General features: G+C 35.6%; 1 protein-coding gene across 4 annotated transcripts in view; it reads left to right on the forward strand.

Moving 5' to 3' along the window:
* LOC136027090 (serine/arginine repetitive matrix protein 2-like) overlaps positions 1-22,428 on the forward strand; it is a 143,065-nt gene that overhangs the window by 64,214 nt on the left and 56,423 nt on the right. For 3 of the 4 annotated variants that reach the window (XM_065704035.1, XM_065704033.1, XM_065704034.1), the window contains one exon: positions 16,386-16,651. In XM_065704035.1, coding sequence (XP_065560107.1) covers positions 16,386-16,651 — 266 coding nt within the window. Of the gene's footprint in view, positions 1-303; positions 468-16,385; positions 16,652-22,428 lie in introns of those variants that run through there. The other variant, XM_065704036.1, reaches the window with a different exon arrangement.

The following is a 22,428-nucleotide window of genomic DNA, read 5'->3' on the forward strand; positions in this document are numbered from 1 at the left end:
TGTCAAGGGTTTTTTATAACTATTATTATTAATATTTGACATTACAGCTACTGATTTTAGTATTTACTGGCTATAATTGTTTAGTGAAACCATATCAAATAGGAAATGCTTTAATTGCTTACTGTCCGTAAGTAAAATAATTGTTGATCATTGGTCAAAAAAGAAGTTTCACTTTCTACCCACAATCAATTGGGTCTTCTCTTTCTTTAGCATAAAAAAAAACTTTGGTTAAATGCGACCCTCGACTCTAATGAAGTATATTGTCGGGTAGTTGTGAAAGGCATTTTGACTGAAATTATTTCTGAAATTGGCACCAGCCGCTGATAATGTTCTGCTTATTACAAGTACATGGGTTTGGTTTTACTTAGTTTTTGGCTGTTGATTGTGCTATATCTGAATTTTAAGAAGAATAAGAGAGCCCTTTCAAATGAGAAGAAGATTTTTGGACGGAATACGATCAATATTTCGTGAGTAAAATAGTCCCTTGGTAAAAGTAGGTCTTAGCTAATCTGGCCAGGGAGATGACTTTTTGTTCCAATTATTGAAGAATCACTTCCGATACACAAGGACCGTTTAATTGCAATAACGAGCTGTTTACAAATTCAAAAACAACTTTAGCGTAACGAACGGGGTACTGAGGAGAGGGCAACCTCCTCAGATACGTCATAGCCTAATTTCTGGTAATTTCGGTAAATTTCTAGTTAATTGACTTCTTGCTATCTTGGAAAGGGTTTAGGTTAGGAAAATGAAACTTTCAGGGACGGGTCTAAAGGCTAAAGTATGTCCCGGGAAGGTATTTTAAAGTACCCACCTCAACTCCTTCTCCCTCTAGAGGGCCCTGAAATTTGCTTATATGACAGGTCTATACCTATTGAAATTTTGACAAAACAACATTTAGCAAGAAGTCAATTAACTAGAATTTTACCGTAATTTCTGATGCTTTTTTATTTAGTGCTCGGAAATCCAACTCCCCTCCCATCCCAAGGATTATTCCCTTCCCCCCACAAAAACTCCTCCATGGAAAGATCCTCCCAATTAAGCACCCCCCACCAGAAAATCCCCATGAAAATATCTTTATACTTCCCAATAGCCAGCAGCCTTTTATATTTAAGCAATGGGCAAAGTTCATAACTTGATGTCCTTCCCTGGGGGCTGTGGGGGTCAAGTCACCCTCAAAGACGTAGTTATTAGATCAATCGACCATGCTGAAGAAAATGGCTACATTTGATTTTCCATCAAATAAGCCCTCTCCCGGTATTCTATGATCACTGGTTTGGTACGATCACCCCTGAGGAAAAAAAAAATAAACACGCATCGGTGATTTTGCTTCCGGCAAAAATTTCAAAATTCTAACATTTTTTTTATATATATATATTTTTTATATTTTTTATATTTTATATAGCTTGAAACCACTACACTATGGATCTCTAATATTTTGAATCTCATGGTCTGATTTTCATTAAGATCAGTTGATTCCTTAGGGGTAGTCCCCCTTTTTACGAAAATTAGTGCAAATTTTCTCATGCTCGTAACTTTTCAAGGGGAACATTAAACTTCATGAATTTTATGTATTTTGAATAAGCATCAACATTCAATTCTTTTGATATGTCTATTATTATCAAGATACTTCGTTACAACGAACTATATGATTCTAAACAAATGACTATAATAATGAAATTCCTACTTCATTACATTTAGAAAATTTATATTTTTGGATTTTCTGAGTTGCTTCCAGTTTAACTGGACCCCCCACCTCCTGGTGCCTCGATGTACTGATTTTGTTGGGTTAGTTTCAGGTTGACATAATTTAGTATTATGAATCAACACTTGATAAGACAAAAATACAAAAAATAATACAAACCCAAAATCAGCTAGCATTTGAATGTAGCCTAGATGTTACTGCAATTAGTACCAACAGTGACGTCAGTGGAGGGGGGGGGCTAGATTTTGGAAAGCAAACTTTTTTTCCGTTTTCGGTGTTGAAAGTCGAACAAATCCCCCCCCCCTTAAATTTTATACGATCGTAACTACTGAGTGCAGTGGTACCATTTGGCTATAGATTCCGGTGTGACCAAGCTAACTTCGAGGGGCGGAAATCCTTTTCTTATATTGTGTTTGTTTTCAGTTTTATCTCAGCTCTTTTATTACTATTTGAAATATTTGTTTTCAGGTAAAATTCTAGATGAGGAACTTCTGTCTATCTGAGAAAGTTGTTGAGGATGATAATATGATTTTTAAAAAAAGTACCTAGTGACTTTAGGAAAACCAAAATTACACCCGTGTATGAGAAAGGTGATATGAGCGAGTGTGGTAATTATTGAGACATAAGCCTGGTTTCTGTAGGTAGCAAATTATTTAGTATGATGATAATTTTTTGACTTGAGATGATGTAGACAATTTTAAGAGAATAACAGTGTGGTTTTAGAAAGGTAGGGGATGTGTCGACCAAATTTTCGCTCGTGTATTGATAATTAAGAAGTGCCCGAGTCATCAAACACCTTTAGTCCTCAGTTTTATATATTATGAGCAAGCGTATGATTCAGCTGATAGAAAAGCTTTAGCGAAGGTCTTATCCTTGTATGGTATACCAAACAAATACATTAATGTCATTAGTGCTATGTACAAGAATAACACTGCGGCGGCTAAAGTAGGTTTGTAGCTGATTTTGTATCAAATTAGGAATTAAGGAGGATTGTGTTCACCGCCTTTTGGGGCTGTTTCTCCCTCCCTCCCTTTTGTAAATTGTGCAACTTTCTTATGCTACTAACTGTTCAGTAATATCTTAGAATTTAAGGAATTTTATGTATTCTTAATCAATATTGAAAAGGAAATTTGTTGATATAGGCTTACGTATTGTTATAAAATTTTCGTTTTTTTAGAATATCTATAAGAACGCATGTTATCATTGATTACCAAGAATGGTTTGACTACCGAGCTAACATGCATGGTGGTCACATTTGTGTCACAGTTTTATGTTTACGACGCGCGAATTTAACATATAAACCAAAGTATATATATATATATATAGGAGGAGGGGGACAAGTGTCCTTTTGTCCCCCAAAACGACGCCCTTGTATATGCAGTAAAGTAATTTAGGTCCTTGATTCTCATATTTGTGGTGCTAAATTTCAGCATGGTAACCAAATTTTTGTAGCGTATTTATATAATTATAATGGAAAAAGCGATTCTTAGGGTTTTTTACAGTGTGTTTTTTATGGCACTTGGTAATTACCAAGTGACATAGCGATCGCAATTTCTGTCTCTCTGTCGGTCCCGGTTTTGCTAACTCGGGCATTTCCAGATAAACTAGGAAGATGGAAGTTAGCAGGCGTATCAGGGACCAGACGAGATTAAATTAGAAATAGTCGCTTTCCCAATTCAACCATCTGTGGGGGGGGGGCGAACGAAATAGTTGAGAAGAATTTTATTTGCCGATAAAGCAAATGATTTTTGTTTTTAAGTGTGGCTTGCTAGTCAAGCGATATGATTCTCGCCAAGGGTGCGAGAGGTTTCAGATTTGAATCCCAAACCACCCCAATTTTTACATGAAGAAGATCCAAAACTAGATTCGAATTGTGAAGATTAAGGTATGTTTGTATCACGAATGGGTTATCGGATCTTGATGAAGCTTGATATATAGAAAGATATCATGTCTCAGATACTCCATTTTTAATGCGAATCGGATCTGGGGATATTGGGGGATGGAGGTGGGAAACGGAAATCTTGGAAACCGGAAGTCTTGGAAAACGCTTAGAGTGGAGAGATCGGGATGAAATTTGTTGGGAAGAATGAGCGCAAGTTCTAGATACGTGATTGACATAACCGGATCCGATCTCTCGTCACAAGTGCCACATGAGCTCTTAGCTCTTGTTCAATAAGGGTTATGCAACTGAAAATTGTTATATACACTAGTTTCTTTCCAATCATATCTTCTCAGTCAAGAGAAATCATTGTCTTGTGCAATCGAAATTATCTTGTGAGATAAAATAGTATAATTTATCACTGGGTGTTTATAATTGAGCTATAATTAAGTCAGTTTAAAAGACTAACAAAGTGATTCATACGAACACTTAAGGATATTTGTCTTGGTCATCAAGACTTGACGAGTTGTTTTTTATTACATCTAAATATGGTCATCAGATAATGGTCAGAATTTTCATTCATTCTTAATGTCATGACGTGGCTTGTCCTTGGGCACGTTTTTCTTAAGCTTTTGATATTTTTTCAGATTGTCACGTTCAAAATATGAGTGTTTACTTATAAGTGGAAATGATTCAATAATCCTAGTCAATGCAATAGGGTTAACCTGGTAGAGAGCCATGTGTTGCCCGTGTTTTTTTTTTTATTATTTTTCTTTTCTTTGCCCTATCTTAGGAAATGAATGATCTTAGAAACTTGGAAGTAAACTCATTTTATTGTATCTTAGTTCTAACGCCTATTTTAACTACCAAAATTAATCGTAGGACAACCTGGAACCATTTTGTACCCTCCCCCCAACCTCCGTTGCACCTTCCCCTCTCCTGAATCTCTGCCGCCCAAAATGGTGTCAAATTGAAGTTTCAAGATAGCTTTTTAATCCGAACTGAAAAAGGATTCTAAAAAGTGCCCTGGAAGGATATGGCATTTGTATTCTATGGGGCAAAGGCCCTGATTATGCAATTAGACTTAAAAAGCAGACGCTTAATAGATACATTCAAACCCAATTTTCTGGATTTAAAGGATTATCAATCTCTATGACTAAGGGGTCTAAAGCTAGGTCCCACACCACATATGCTCGATTTCCCGCCCTTCTTTCGTCCATTGCACGTATGCTCTGTCTCTGAGCTCTTTTGGCCAGCAGTACTCTACTTCCCTTGTACAGACCCCTGTGGTTATAGTACAAACACGCCATCTCCAACCTCCTTTGTCCAACTGTACTTATGTTGTGTCTCCAAATGTTTTAGCTGAAAGTGTGAACGGTTTGTTTTTGGTATCCTTTTGCCAAAATTACAGCATGGCTGTCCTAAATCAAAACGAACTGAGTGCATTATATGTATCAGAAATAGTGTCTTAGCCTTGTTAAATTTTTGCACCGACTCGTTCCGCAGCTTCGACCGTTTTTGCACTCATTTAAAGGACGACGGATCCGACACGTTGCTCAAATCTTACATTTTCAAATTTGCTGCAGGGGTCTGTTTTTGCAAAGGTGTAGCCTGTCCTCCCTGTCTACTAAGATATACATGTGAAGGCTGGCAAATCTTATAATGTGAAGCCCTAATCCTAGGATCCTGTGTGTTCCATACCACCTGGGGTGCTGCTCCTTTGCTATCGGGAGCTAAGAACGTGCTCAAGGGTATAAAAGATCATGAAAGTGATGCATAATAGCATTTATCCGGAGATAATAGGAAAAATTTGCCTTTGAGGCTGGTTATAAGATCCTCAACCCCCCCCCCTCTCAATCAGAACAATTGCGAAAAAACACGTGAAAAGCGCCAAAATCTGGATTTTTGTTCTAAATTACATAAGTTATAAATATTTTACTAAACTAAATTTTTGAAGGACCCTGGAAAATCTTTTATACCCCTCCCCTCTCTTAAATATTTTAGATTGTCTGGAAAGATGTCTGAAGGTCTGATCCTTAGGTGGGAGACTTGTGATTTTTGCATGGTTAAATGTGGAGGCTGGGGGAGGTTCACATTAAAAAAAAAGGAATTTCGTGTTTTGTTTTCTTTTTTTGCAAGAAAAGATGCCATTTCAGTCTGAAACCACTGTTATTTCATTTAACGAGATCTTGATATACATTTGAGCTTGTAGCAGTAAAATAATTGCTTCTGGCTGGACCTGTTCAGCAGTTATGCTGCAAGACTCATTAAGTGCAGGTGAGTTTTAAAACAGGTGTTCCAAGACAATTTCTTCTTCTTTTTTTAACAGTCTCTTTGTTAGATTCAACGTGAAAGTAGTAACTAGTATATGTTTGATTTAGTCAAACCGAAAATTTGGGTGTGTATTTAAAGTTTTGTGTTAATAACTAGAATTAGATGTTTTGTATGCAGGATTTTTCGAGTCGTTAAATAGTGAAGAATAGTGTGATTGAATATACCTTTTTCACTTACCCATATGACTAGTGATAAATCATTCTCCCTGGTTGAACTGATTTGAAACCATTTGAATATTGAGTTCTTAGTGGGTAACGTATTGTCTGTAGTAAGTTCAGACGTCTAGGTATCACCCACTCTGTATTTGTACCTGCTCTACGGTCCTTCATTTTATCCTGCCTTCACAACACCTCAACACTGTGCACTAACCAAGTGGTGGTAAATTATTTTTTTTTCGTCTACTTTTTTTTGTGTAGACAGACTAAAAGGAATGGGGATCACATGTCGCAAGATGTAGACGCTTACACAGGAGCTTGTTGGGGAGGCCAGATCGTCCGGACCTCAAAACGGTCTATAAGTTATACGACACATGATGGGAAATGTGGGAGAATCGCTTAAACTTCAGAGGAGGAGAAGGCATGTGTGTAAACAAAAAGAAAAGATGAGCTGATAAAGCAAGAGAACCCATCTTTTCAATCTACTATAAACTAGTTGTGCAAGCCGTTATGCATTCATACTATTTTGTCAATGTGCTAGTAAATTGATGGTTGGGCCGAATTTCAGAAATCACACACAACAGGTGTCGTGTACCAAGATTGGCGAAATTGCCAGGCGTTGTGTTGGCTGTGCTACGAATGGCGGGGCTTTGTGGCACTCGTGGAGCTCTGAGATGTGCACTAGGTGGCAGAAAATGGGGTCCCCTCGGAATAAGTGAAAGAAGTAAACGCTTTTATCTCGATAAGAAAGGATTTGCTTTGGTGTGTCTATTTTTCTTTCTTATCCGATAACTGTAGGTGCAACGATGAGAAATATAGGTCCTGTTCTGTTTCGTCAAATATGACCTGGGTGGGTTTTTTTTCTAATTAGCCGAAGTGGCTGCTGAACGACAGGCATAAAAAAGAAAAGAAAATCGAGCGTATTATTTCTTGCGAGGATCGGAAACACGCTAACTGTGTAGAAAATGACTTGTATCAGGTATCTTTTGTTAACTTGGAACCACGGCCCATATTAACCAGAAGTTTAAACTGCGTTTAAAAAAATATATAGTTAGAAGAAATTGTCGTTTTTAGCTCATTTAGGAATTTTAATTATTCTGACTAAATCTTAAACGTAAAATTTAACTTCAAAAGCGAATTTGGCTTGTTTTGTCTTTCAAAAAAAAAGGTAAAAGAACCTGAAACCCATCGAAAATAGGGTAAGACCAAAATGAGAAGTAAACCAATTGAATTACCGTTGCCAAAGCCTTGTGTAGGATATTTACAGTCCTCCACCTTGAACAACAAGGGAAATCACTTTATTGCATGAGTAACTTATATTTCCTCTTATTTTTCTCATTGCTAGCGCGGCACTGGAACATCATAAAGAGCTGGTTAAGGGTTCGCTTAAAAGCTAATTCTTATACATAATAGCTTTTTATAAGTTGGACTTGATAATGCCATCATAAAGTCCCATATGGCAACCCTAAAAATGAACTTTGGCTGTCATTTCTGGAATGGAAAGACTGGGTGGGGCACTGGAACACCGTAGAAAGGTGTGCAAAGGCTCATTTTAAAGCTAATTTTTTATCTAATCGCTTTTTATTGACTTTACTTGATAATTTCATCATAAAGTACCATGTTGCTCCCTGAAAATGACTGTCATTATCTCTGAGGGGAAGATTGGGTGGGGTACTGGAACATCACCAAGGGCTGTTTGAGGGCTCATTTGAAAGCTAATTGTATATCCAATCGCTTTGCGCAAGCTTGATAACGATTTCAAAAATTGCAACTTGGCAGCAGCAAGTGCACTCTGCATACCACTTCCGGAATAGAAAGGCTGGGAGGAATGAAAAGGGTACTATTGTAATCTATGGCTGGAATCCCCTATCCTTTGGGTTTCAATCCCTTCTCTTATGTATATCCTTCTCCCAGTCCACTTATTATTTTGTATAAATCGTCTACTGACTAACAGAACTAGCAGGCTACTGCAACATCTTAGAAGGGTTTTTGGTGTAATTTGAAATATAGTTTTCATATTTGCGTGATTCTTATAAATTTTCCTTGATAGCAACATCATAAAGTGTCATATGACACCAAAAATGACACTTGTTGGTGCTCTATCTGGAGCGGAAATGTTAGTAAGCGTGAAAAGAGTACTATCACAATCTCCATGGTCAACAACCTGTAACTTGCATTTTACAATCCTCCCTCTTGTATACTCTCCCTCCTAATTTGTGGACTGACTAGCAGAAGTAGCAATCTACTGCAGCATTATAAAGAGACATTTAATGACTTATTCTAAGGGTCTTGATCATATTTATTTGCTCTTTGTAAATTTGTCTCAATGACTCCCTCGATAAGTCATAAATGCCACCAGAAAAGGCATTTTTTGGTCCAATAACCCCATTAAAAATGTTGGAAAGCATGAAAAGGGTACTCCACTAATCTACATTGTTGAAAATCAATGACCAGATGTTTACAATCCCTCCCTTTTAGTGCTACTCCTGCCAGCCCCTTTGGCAACCTATTAAAGAGCAAACCATATTCCATAGTAACCGGTGGTTTAAAAACGCGTTTGGAAAAAGAAAATGTGTCATGACAAGAATTGCCATTTGAAGCTGATTCAGAAATATTAAATTGTATTTTGGGTAATCTTTATCGTAAAAGTTTTTTACAAAAAGAAATTCACGGGGATTTCAAAATGAGCCTGATATCCCTCGAAAATTCTTTCATCTTCTTATCTCTGGTCCGTAGACTCTGTTAGGGTAAAAATTTGAATTGGTTCGATAGCGCAAAGATTACAAAGCTTTATATCTTCTTTGGACTTCATTCTCCGACTCGGAACTAAGACCTCAAGTTGTAGCTTGTAATTATCAAATATTGCCTCTTTGTCTCTCATCGGTTTTCATGGCACTTGGTATTTACCAAGTTTTTCTAATTTTAAACTTATTTCCTAGTTTTAAAATTACGAACGGGTTATCAGATCTCAATTAAATTTGATATCTAGAAGGACCTCGCGTCTCAGAGCTCTTATCTTAAATCCCGCCCGGATCCGGTGACATTGGGGGGAGGGGGAAACTGGAAATCTTGGAAAGCGCTTGGAGTGGAAAAATCGTAATGAAACTTGGTGGGAAGAAGCTCTTGGCTCTTCCGAGCTCGTCACAAGTGACATATGAGCTCTTGGCTCTTGTTTTGTTTCTAATACACTTTTTTGTCAAATGATATTAAATCTTGTAAAATGTTGAAGCCCGAGAAATCAAAATAACGCAAGTATACTTTCTTCTGAGTAGCTCCAAATTTTTCACAATAATGCAGCAGAAAAATAGCAATAGTAATGACTTAACTGGGATGTAAAACCTATATATGTATAATGCCTTATTTCTGCAAAAAATCATGTGACTTCTTTAGTTTCATCGCCTTGAAGCAAAAATCTGTGTTTAAGGTTTATTGTATATTTTTTTTAAATCTAAAAACGAACAAATCAATTTAAATAAAAACGAAGTTTTTCTGATGAAGTAAACAGCGAAGATGAACCTTAAGACGAACAAAATTATGGCTTCCCAACATATGTCTGCAATATTTGGTACAAATAAAATGATTCGTAATGATTCTCTAAAGTTGCATAATTCTGGAAAACCAACGCTTTACAGAAAACACAAAATTGATGCAAGTCAGCACAATTAAGAGCAGAAAATATGAACTCTGCAAAAACTAAAAGACTAATTTATAAGGGTATAAATGATCTTTCACTGGCCATGGAATCAGTAAATTTAGTATATGATTTTTATTCTCCTAAAACTTTAAGTAAAATCGATTTTCAGTAAAGCGATAGTCTTTCAGAATTCTAAAAAGAGGGAAATATAAAAAGTCAGTTTAATTGCTGGAGCTATGCTTCTGACCACAAGCCTGAGGATTGTCACTTTTTAAACCGTTTAATAAAATGAATAATCCAACCGAGTGACACATTAATTTTTTTTTGCTCTTGTTGTCAATTTAGAATCTCATGAAGCCATTATATAAATTTAGATAAAAATTTTAATTTTTTGGATAGCAGGTTATCCGTGTCCTGGGGAAAAGGGAAACACAGCACTCAAATATTAATTATGGTAATATCACTGATTTTTACCCAACATGGTGTTTAAAAAAATAATTATGCTTCAGTTCCTCCAAATATCTTCAGATTTGTTAAATACTGCGCAACAACAATTTTTTAATTTTAAAATGTCTTCAACCATAAAAACCTATGGTTCAAATTATGAAAAACGACGTACTTGATTTAGGATGCCTGCCAAAAGAAAAAGTCAGTAACCTAGGGTACAGTCATTAAATTCTTATTTAATTGTTGATTATGTTTGCATGATTGAGCAGTTTTATAGATGCATCCTTGCAAATCGTTTTGAGTAAAAAAAAAAGAGGATTGAAACTAATTACTTGGTATGTGGCCTAGTAACAATTAAAGACTAACACCATTGGAAGTAATTAGAATTTTTAATATAGTAGTGAAATTTCTGGGAAAAATTTATGTCTTATGGTATTTAGCATTAGCGGGATTGCAAGAGATGGATATTTTGTATTCCATGGATTCTATGTTGCTCATAAGCTTTTTTTATTGTGGGTACAAAATCATCGCCAAATTTTGAGTGTTTCTATTGCCAAGACAGTAGCGGTTCTAGTCTCTCTTGCTCACGGGATAAAATTTTGGTTAGCCTCCCCCCTCCTTCCTTCCCAAAATTTTTCAGGCCAAATTTTAACAAAAGGCTCATTTATTAACAAAGTTTCAACACAAAATATCACAAAAGTATTAAAATAAATTAAATTAGGTCTACTTACTTTTATTTTCAAAGAATGGTGATGAAGATATGGGAAAAATGAAAATTTTGGATTCCATTCAATTTGTTTATACTTGCTGTCAACTGTGCCATCTTCTTTATTTGAATGAAAACAAAATTTCGAAAACCATTCGATTATTTATTCGAAATTTTGTGCCTCTAAAATTTCTGCGCCCGGGCAAGTGCTCCTCTGCCCCCTCCCCCTTAGAACAGCCACTGTGCCAAGAGTACACCTCTGAGTTTTGTTACCAATCTCCTTTTCGCTTACAAGAAAAATGTAAGTTTTCTTAATCTTCATTTAAGTTAAAGGTTTTGATTAATAAGGGTTTCAAAAGAGGAAAATGGCTATTACTACTCCTACTACCGGTATATATTTCCTCCTAGGTTGTATCTAGGAGCTATTGCATCTTCTCTTTCTTGCGCATGCTCCCCAAATTGTTTGCATCTACGGAATGATTAAGTATATTAAATCGTCAAAAGCTGAGGCGTAGATTATGTATTTAAATAAACATCTAATGTTTAATATTAGCAATAGAGGGGCTTTGCACCTCCAATGTCTCAATATTGGTGTTTGACACTGTCAAAATGATTGTGCTGTCAATTTGGCTGAATTAAAAAAAAATTATTCCCGAGTTCGAAAAATTATCTCAGCCATGGTCAGAACCCATGAAAATTTTGTACCTTATTTGCATAATTTACGTATCATTCTCCACTTGTATGGCGGATTAACGCTGCGTTGACAAAGGCGATGCAGAGGCAATCTAACTGCCTATAGGCTATTAGCTCATGCATCCAAAGCAAACTGCTGTTTTGCTTCATGTCCATTATTAGATAAGTTTTAAAGTGAGATGTTTCGCTTTAAATTGGATGTGTTGGGCGATAATTTGACTAAACGATATATCGATGTTTTCACTTTCTATATTTGTTATAATGTTTTCGATATCTCCGATAATTTTTTTCTCAAATTAATTAACTTCGCTTTGCCAAAGTTCAATAACAAAAATTCTAATTAAAGAGTATTTGCACATTTCCCCCCCCCCCAAACATTGAATAACACAAAAACAAGCTTCTATGACGTAAATGCTTACCGTAAAAATCTAGATTTGGAATTACACGGGCTCAGCCTCTGGGTAAGGAAAAATAAACTGATAGCTATTTTTGGCTATTCAAAATCAGCAGCATTCCAATGTTTTCCCCTGAGAATCGTTTGTGCCTTTTCGTGATAAAAAAAAAAACAGTTTTTTTTTCAGCTGAAAGTAAGGATCAACATTAAAGATTAAACGAACAGAAATTATTACGATATGAAAGGGACACCCTCTCCACAATAGCTCGCTCTTCACGCTAACGTTATTTAGAATGTTCAAAAAGTTATCTTATTCTAACTTAACGAACCTTATGTTTCACTTTTCGTTCGTAAAGGATTGGGATGAAAAAAGTCATACTCTAGTGTAAAGAGCGAAGTATTTAAGAGGGGGCATCCCTCACAACCCACCACTGGTAATTATCCCATAGAAAATTCGTCTCCCGAAAAATGTCTGTTTATTTCGCAATAACAAATGTTATGTGTAAGCAATAGGTAATAGGCTCTTCTTTTTTGAATTAAATGGAAAAAAAACAAGCTTTTAACTGAAATTAAGGAACGACTCTAAAGCTTGAAACAGAAACTTTTCCGTATATGAAAGATGCTGTTCCCTCCCCAACGCCTCGCTCTTTACACTGAAGTTTGACTCTTTCCCGTAACTCAACTTTTTAAAACAATAAACGTTTTAGCGAAAAGATTGAGGCGTTGAGGAGGGGACAACCTCTTTTCATACACTTAATAATTTCTGTTCGTTATAGGTTTTAATGTTACTCCTTACTTTCAGTAAAAAAAACTTGTTTTTTATATTTAATTTCTGGACGTTTTTCAACAAATGCTGGTTCAAATTTGGCTCACCGTACATGAAAAATAAAAACAAATTTGCAAATTAACTTTGGCATATTTATTCTTTATGTGAAGGGTTGCCCCTTCCTCATTACCTTACTCTTTACGCTAAAACTGTTAGCACTTTTAAAAAAGCTTCCTATTCTAATCATAAAGCCCCCGTGTTTCAGTAAACACTTTTAAAAATTGGGACAAACAGTCAAACTTTAGCGGTGAACACCCTTCATATATGGAGGGGGCAACCCTCACTCTCACAGAAATCTCCTTAGTTAAAATTTCGTCCAACGTAAAGTAACCTCCCCCCTTCGTCAGATCCTTCCAGAAAGTACTTTCATTGCTGAGAATCCCCCTCCCTGTAAAATTTCTGGTGGACGATTAGGCCTGAAAAATTCTTCTTAGCATTCTTTCATTTTAATAACCACTTTGATCTCCAGTCGGTTTCTCGATCACTTCAGAAATGCCCCCTTCCGTAGAAATTATTTCCCAGAAGTCAAAACACGCAAAAAATAGCCCACGGATAATTCCGCCGGAACATCTCCACATGAAAAATTGGCAGAAACCGTAATACTTCCGGGCCGGCACTGATGTTTTCAATACTTTAAAATTTGTTACTAAAATTATTTATAATATTTAATGATGCTTGTACTATTACTAACAACTCATAAATAATTTCTGAGACCGCACTGGCTAATCATGATCAAAAATAAAATCGTAAAGAAAGGAAGAAAACGAGGACAATAAACAGACAGTGAAAATATTGAAAAATGATGCAAATATTTCCGTCAAGACCTCCGCTGGACCCTCCTCTACTGACGAAAATATAAAACCCAAACCTTAAAACAAATCACAACACTACAATAGGATGAACTTTTCTGAGTAACGATGAAAGGGTAACTGTTTCACAGTAACTCTTTGGGTACCAAGAACAATCAGTAGGCAAAAACATATAGCAAATCTTCATCCGCTCTTCAGAGCGCCGAGGCTTCCGAGCCATATTTCACCACTGTCATCACTGTAGCTTCCAATATTCTAATGTTGGTTTGCAGACTTATCTTTCTATCTTCCAAACTTTTTTTTAAACTGTGCAGAAACACCTGAGCCTTGGTTATTCTACTTTTAACATATTCACTGCTCCCACCATCTTTACTAATAATACTACCAAGGTAAGTGAAGCTACCCTGTTGATCAATCCATCAAATCCGTCAAAATGATCGCCTTTCCTGTCGCCTTTCCTGTGCTTCTTAAGACACATCCATGGAAATAATTCATATAAAGGAGGATACCATGCAAGGATGAAACCTTCACTAAAGCTCTTCTATCAACAGAATCGAATGCTTGCACATAATCTATAAAACTAAGGACTAAAAGTGTTTGATAACTCAGGCACTTCTCAATTATTAACCTAAGAGCGAAAATTTGGTCGACACATCCTCTGCCTTTTCTAAAACCTCACTGTTTTCTCTTAAAACTTTGTCTGCAGCATCTCTCAGTCTATAAAGTATCATATTACTAAGTAATTTGGTACCTACACAGACCAGACTAATGCCTTGATAATTACCACAGGCACTCTTATTACCCTTCTTATATAGTGGTTTAATCAATATTTCCCCTTTTTCAAAAATCATATTAATAATCTTCAGTAACTTATTTCTATCCTCAGAGCCGTCATATTTAAGAAACACTTTTACCACACTATTTGTACCTGGAACCTCATTATTTTTTAATCCTTTTAGTACTGTCGCTAATTCTTCCTCACAAAACAAATCTTCCTTCACAACTAAGGTATCACAAACTTTTTCATTTTCCTCTACATCTTTTAGTGGAACTCTATCTCGTTTAGCATATTCACAAAATGCTCTGCCCATTTCTCTTTAACTCTTTCCTTATCACTAAGTGTGGCCCCATTCCTATCTTTAACTGAGACACGTTCAGATTGACTACTCTCTCGATTTATTAACACGCAAGTACAATATTCTAGTAATTTGCCGTATAACTGCATCTTCCTGATACTCAGCAATTTTATTCATGGCCTTCACTTCACACCTCTTTAGTTCATATTTCTATTCTTTCTCCACTTTCTTTACATTCTTTTTGTTTTCATATGATCTATCACTCAGATAATTCTTGTACAAGCCCGTTCTCTTCACTATTAAACATAAAGCTTTTGCACTCATATTTCTAGCTGCAGTCCTAAATTTCTTCCCTAGGACACAATTAGCAACTTCACAAATTGTTTTCCTAAAATAATTCCACCCATCTTCCCCGTTGTCAAATTTCAAACTCTCCAGTTTACTATTCAACTATTCCTGAAAAGTTTCTCTCAGATTTTCATCCTGGAGTCTACTAGCTTCATAACTTCCTGGGAGGTAGTTACTCTTCCGAAATTTCAATTTTAAATTAACCCTAGACACTACCAGATGGTGATCTTTTCTTTTAACATTAATAATATCACTCTTATATGCCCTAGTATCTTGTATTGACCCTGCCAGTCTTCGGTTTACGATAACATAATCAATAAGGTTTGCTGTCTTACCATCACGTGAATACCTTGTTAACTGATGGGCCATTTTATAATCAAATAGTCATAAAATGAGTGATTTGTATTCAAATTATTAATACCTTCCCATCCTAAACAAGACCTAGCAGTTTCGTTATTCATCATGAGCCCTACTTCCTGTTTATGTATTCTATCCTTCCTGCCTGAGTAAACAAATTCTATATCGCCTAATGTCAAGCTTCCTATCCCTGGGATATGATTTTCTGAAACTCTTAATTAGTCCATTTTGAATCGTCTCAATTCGTCAGTCAATACGTCGATACGATAGTTATTTTATAACGTCAAAACATTCCAAGCTGCGATTTTCATGCTCTTTAAATAATTGAAATTACTTTAGCCTTAAGAAAAGCAATGGTCCTGGATACCAATGCAGGACGGGGACCAACACATCTTCTCAAGTCTACACCGAGGCGCATAAGCCGGCTTAGAACCGGGCAGCACGAAGTCCCTGGGTCCTCCAGTATAAAGAGAGGCTTTGTGCAATGCTGGGCCTATTCTTTGTCACGATATGGTTTTCAGTGCTTGGCGATGCTCTTCTATCAACAAGAGTCGAAATCCTGCACAGACAGTCTCAAGCTCATTACCTCCTACTCATTATATACCCATGGCTACAAATATTATGCTACTACGGGGAGGCGATCCATAGTAGATAAATTAGCTAGAAAGAGATTTTTCAGCCTGAAACGCCCACCAAAACAGACCAAGCCAAGAAGAAATGTCCATTAATCAGATTTCTGTGTTAATGATGTGTCGTTTATTTCAATACAGTAATCTTTTTATGAAATTAAATAAAAACACAAGTTTTTTTAAATAAAAGTAAGGAGCAACATTAAAACTTAAAACGAACAGAAATTGCTCCGTATATGAAAGGGGCTTTTGCTCCTAAACGCCCCGCTCTTTACGCTAAAGTTTGACTCTTTCTCTTATTTAAATAATAGAACTAGGGTTAAGTCTGAGTCAAGTCTGACAGATGACTTAATTGTTAATTACACAAATAAATATTTATTTGATGTGGTATTTTAGGCCAAGAAAGCTCTGGAGCTTATGACGAAGTTCCAGTTACAGATGATGAAAAATTAACGTCAGGAAATTCGCCAGACCTTGCTGAAAAGGAGATTGAACTACAAGCCGAGGAAGAACAGCCTTTTCTTGAAGAGAGCTCAAAATCAGTACCTCCGTTAGCTTTTACGGTTGACTTTGGCTCTGATAGTAAATCTGGACTGGGTATTGGAGACCCGTTGAGTCGCTTCGTCCCCAGGCATAAAAGAGCTCAGAGTCAGTCTTCAAAGGTTAGTATCCTTTGCTTTTGAAAAATGCAAATTTACTCCCTCTTTGGGTCTAGATTATTTAGATATTTTTTCTTCCCCTCTTTCTCTTCTTTCGTCCTTATCTCTTTGCTCCTCTCTGAGTTTTATGTAACTATCTGGTTTTCTGTTAACGTGTAACTATATCTGAAATTAAAACTTGAACTTTCAGAAAAACTCCGACAGGAAATCTTAAAAAAAGTAGACAAAAATAAAAATAATGGTGGAACATCCTTTTTTGTACACTTCATTGGTCATGCATTGGATTTCATAACGCATTTGGGAAAAATATGCTGAGATTTTAATTTTTTGGAAATGCTTCTGAAGATTGTTCTGAGAACTGAAGCTGGGAGCAGTGACCACCTTACTTACCCGCACTATGAAACCATTTTACCCACACCACACCTGATGAAATTTTTGTTTGATAATTAAAATACTTTTGTAATAAAATTGGCATTGCAATTTTGGTTTACTTGTAGAGTGCTACCTTCTGGTTTAGCACCATTTTCTTCAGACCCTTTGTTATTCTTAAAATAATTTTCGAAATTCATAAAAATTCTAGTCTTCTCACTTCTCTCAGAGTTAGGTTTATTGGAGATTCTAAACAATCTAAAAAAAAAAATGAATACACATGGTATTATCATTTTTGTTTATTCTTTTTATCAGATGTATCAGCAACAATTTCCTTTCAGTTACGGAGCTTCAGTTGTTGGTTTATCATGCAAGAGTATGTGGAAAAAGAGCGAATGTTTGAAAATGGAAGTGGGGAGGGGAAATTGGCGCTTAGCTCATATGGTAAATGCGACTAATTATTGTGGTTGCAGCGGTAGCTCCAATTTAGTAAAGGATGAACATCCTTTCCTCTTATTCTTTTTTCCTCTACTGTTAGTGGGGCAATCGGAACGTCATAGAGAGCTGTTTAAGGTATCATTTCAAAGGAAATTGCTACATCTAAGCTCTTCTGTATTTAACAAAACAAAACATTTAAAATTAATCCTATTTTTTGGTGAAAAAAATGCGTTTTCGTATACATGATAATGAATAACCTCATAATAGCAGGTTACAACCGTAAATGCCGTTGTAGTAAAATACTTTTAAGTGTATCTAGGGTAACGGTGACAAGGTAGTTTCGTTTTTACTAGTCCTACTAAGAAAAAGCGGAAGGCTTTTTTTCCAGTTTCCAGGGTGGAAAATGTAATGCACCTATTTTTAAAATTTAAATGAGATGAAACTCACGAGAAACCAAAAAATACAGAAAAACCCAGCATATCAAGCAAAGAATCAAGGACAAGAATACATATTCCAGCATTTATTTGTATCAGGCTCCTTTGTTTTGAGAAGAAAATTATCTGGCAACCTTACACTTTAAGTGAGAGTGCATATAAATTTTTTAAAAACTGAAAATAAGGAGCAATATTAAAACTGAAAACGAACAAATTGATATTATCTGTATTTTAGGGGGGCTTACTCTTCTTCAGCCCTTGCTTTTTACGCTAAATTCTTAAATTCTTTGAAAATACCTCTGATTGACGAGGGTTTATGAAGGGGTGGCCCCCCTCACATACGGAATAATTTCTGTTCATTTTAAGTTTTAATGTTACTCATATATTTTGTTGCTTCCGCTCTTTGCGCTAAAGTTTTTTATTGTTTTGAAAAGTAGAGTTGTGAAAAAGAGTCAAACTTTTGCGAAAAGAGCCAGGCGTTGTGGAGGAAACAACCCCTTTCATATACGGAATAATTTCTGTTCGTTTTAAGTTTTAGTGTGGCTCCTTACTTGCAGTTAAAAAAACTTGCTTTTCATTTCATTTATTTAATATATAAAAGGCTCTCCCTATACCTATCGTCCTCATCAACACTCTGACACGGTAGATTAACGAAAATGGTAAAGTATATTTATTATGTGAAAGTGTCTCCATATTAATAAAAACAAGAAGAAGAAAAGTCAGTATGAGTCCCTTTTAGTTATGAAGCCATTTCAAACTGTGTAAAAAAAAAAATAGTTAAAAAAATACATTAGGAATGTCAATTTTTTCAAAGGATTTGTTCTTCAATGATGAAGATTCTAAAGTGGAAAATGGAAATACAACTGGTTTTTCTATGTTCATCATACCTACCCATACCTATCTACCAAAAAGGGAGCTATACCCACCCATACCTACCAAAAAGGGAAGATAAAAAATAAGTTAACAAGAAGAAAAAGAAACGTTATTTCCAGTTAATTCAATTCGTGCAAATACTAAAGAAAATTGATAGGGACATAATTGAAAAATTAACAGACAACACCTAAAAACCGGAATCCGTGTTTCCGATAAGCTCATCCGATATTATAATTGTCAGACCAAGAATCGTAGAAAAAAATTTATATATTTGTCAGAAAACGTTCAAAGCCAGTTAATCTAGGAAACCATTCAAAGCCGCTTACAAAATTTGGTCATGAAATGGCCCATAAGTTGACATGGTATTCACACGATGATAAGACAGGTAACTTTATTGATTATCTTTTTGTAAACCGAAGACTGGCAGGATCGATACAAGACACTAGGGTACATAGAAGTGTTGTTATTGATGTTTAAAGTTAAAATTGCCTTCTAGTTGCGTCTAGGGTTAATTTAAAGCTGAAATTTGGGAAAAGTATCTACCTTTCTGGAAGCTATTACATTTTTAGATTCCAGAATGAGAATTTTAGAGACTTTCCAGGAACAGTTGAATACTAAACTGGAGAGTATTTGACGATATAGAAGACGGATGGAATAGTTTTTAGGAAAATGTTTGTGAAGTCGCTGATGGTGTCTTGCGGAACAAAGTTAGAAACAGAGCTAGGCATATTTGTGAAAATGCTTTATGTTTAATAGACAGGAGGGAGTACGTACAAAAGTTATTTGAGTGGTAGGTCATATTGAAAATAAATAGAATGTAAAGAAAGTGGAGAAAGCATTAAAATGCGAATTAAGGAAGTTTGAAGTCGCAGTTATGGATAAAATTGCCAAGGATCTGGAATCTGCAGCATACTGCATAATAGTAAAATATTGTACTGGCATGTTAATAATTGAGAGGGAATATTTAAACTGGATTTGTCCAAATTAATCGTGATAGAGTTACAGGAAAAGATATAGAAAAGGGTGAAAAAGCTTGGTTGTGAAGGAAGATTTATTTTGTGAGGAAGAATTGGTGACAATAATGAAAGGATTAAAAAATAATAAGGCATTGGTGATGATAGTGTGGTAAACGATTAGTCATAGAGCTCGAGCAAAGAGTATGGGCAACTTGTAAAAGTGGAAAATGGCACTAATGTAAAAACACCGCCAGTATCATATAGCGTTTGGTGTTTCTTGCCTTTGTTTTCAAGCTGTGTAATTCTGTGTTTTTTGTGTTTTTTTTTTCAGAAACCTAAATCAGACACTTATTAGTACATTAATTTGGCCTATTACACTAATTGTTTCCTTGTAAATGCACTGACAAAATACCAAGAAACGCCAAACGCTGTATGGGTTTGGTGTCACAGTTTGTAAAGAATTGTGGCAAGCGTCCCCATAGCGATAACTTGGACTCCGCAACATACTAAATATACTGGGATACAGGGTATGGGTAGGTAGAACAGTCCCTTAAAAATTGTCTATGAATATTTGTGGAATTTTTGTGGTGACTGCTGTGTCCTTGGTTTTTGCTTTCGATATTACTTGCTAATATTAATAGCGCGGAAATACGGTAACGATGAACTTGACGGTAACGATTTGATGACACTCAATTGAGTTATTTTTCTTGCACAAAGGTTTATTAACGATTCATGTATATTCAAGAAGTCGAAGATTAAAGAGTTCAAAAACAGCATTACTAAATAGTCATATTTGTAAATATCTTGAAAAAGTTATCTTTTGCAAAATACTGTTATCAGCAGAGAGGGTCGTGACTTAGTATCGTGACCGATTACCTTGCTCTCAGAGAATTTATGACATCATCTCAATGACGTTTATGGTAGGATTTTTATCTTTCCTTTTTATTACCCTTCGATAGCAATTTTGTAGCTGATCAAATTAATTAGCAATTACGCTGATTTGACTTATTCTGTTGGAACTTGAACTGGATTCCTCGTTTTTTCAAGAAGTGTAATTGTGTTAGACGGTGTTTATAAGACATACTTATGTTAAAAACCGGTGCCTTTTTTCTTGAAAGTGAAGCTCTTACGGTCGTTGAACTCTTACAAGTGTCTTGATAAAACGGACATGGTTATTTTCTTGTATAAAACGGACATGGGTATGTTCTTGGTCAATTCGTAAGTGCAAAAGGCGTACTCCGAATGTATTTCTATAAGCAGTTAAACAATAAGCCCTCCCTTACCCAACCCGACTGATAATTCCTTTTATTCACAAAAGAACCTATTCAAAAAGAAGGAAAAATGTCTTACGTGGTAGATGTGACCACTAAACATTCCTTGCAAACGTCGTTTGGTTCTTTAGACATGCGCTTTAGGTTTAGGTGGCAATACATTTGAGGGTCAATAGGTTTTACTGCAGAAGATTTTCTCATAGTTATAAGGAAAATGAAAAGTAGGGCAGAAACCTACTTCGTGAACAATTGGAAACGTGTGGTTTATTATCATTGTTTTAAACAGTCAATAACTGCCTTAGGCATTGATAGAAAACTGCTCTTGATTTAATGAGTTCTCTCACCATCAGTTTTATTATAGCGTTGGTATTATGCGGCCGAAAATTATTATTAAATGTTGATTACTTTTTATTGCGGAATAGAAACTTTCAACACAATAAACCAAAAGATCATAAGTTCAGGCGTAATTACGACCAAGCTATTGTGAATCTGTAATGTGAATACAGATCTGTCTTTCACCATTTTCCGTCAAAATATTTATAATATGTAATATTTGATCCAGTATAGTACGTATGAAAAAAAGACAATCATGGAATCCCTTGAGGGATCAAGGAGGCTGATTACCAAAGGAGTAATACCCTGTACAAAAAAGGTTCTACGCAACCAAAGGGTGGGGGCAAGCCAGTTCATTCTACAATGCAGCCGAGGTGTGGTCTATTGGTTCAAAGAATTGTTAAAAGTTGAGACTTGCTCATGAGAACCTAAATTGCACTTTCTTGGAAAATCTATATTGGAAATATCTATATCTATATTGATATATCTATATCCATATTGATATATTGATATATCTATATATTTATATATAGATATATCTTATATCTATATTAGAAAATTCTCTATGTTTTTACACGAGGCGTAAGTAAAGAATAAAATATGTTCTATCCCTATTTTTATGTGCGGCGTAGGCTGTCAAGTGTTTAGTTTTCGAGCAGCTGGACGCGTAGAATTGCGTAGTTCACTTCTGCAATATACAAATCTACTTATGCTTGTACAGTAGCTCAGTAGGGAGGCATTTACCCCTAGATTTTTTGTCCCTCCCCTAGATTTAGAAAAATACCCTTTTTTGTGTTCATTAAAAATTTTCAATGAAACAATTTCAAAGTTCATTGAATTTTCTTAAGAAAGAACGAAAAGAAAACAAAATTGCTCACCTTGGATTTTGAAAAAAAAATATTTTGTGCCCCTCCCAACATTTTCATGGATTGGCGCCATTGCAGTAGTTTACTTTGGCAATCAAGTCCGATTTTCTCTTTATACAGTATGTCAAAGGTCTGAGAAAGAAAAATCAATAGATCTAGATGAGATGAAAAGCTACTATAAAGAACTAAATGCTGAAATCGCCTCTATCCTGATTAAATAAAAAACTAGTTTTTTAACTG

Source organism: Artemia franciscana, chromosome 5, assembly GCF_032884065.1.
Source record: "Artemia franciscana chromosome 5, ASM3288406v1, whole genome shotgun sequence".
In the NCBI taxonomy this organism is placed as follows: domain Eukaryota; kingdom Metazoa; phylum Arthropoda; class Branchiopoda; order Anostraca; family Artemiidae; genus Artemia; species Artemia franciscana.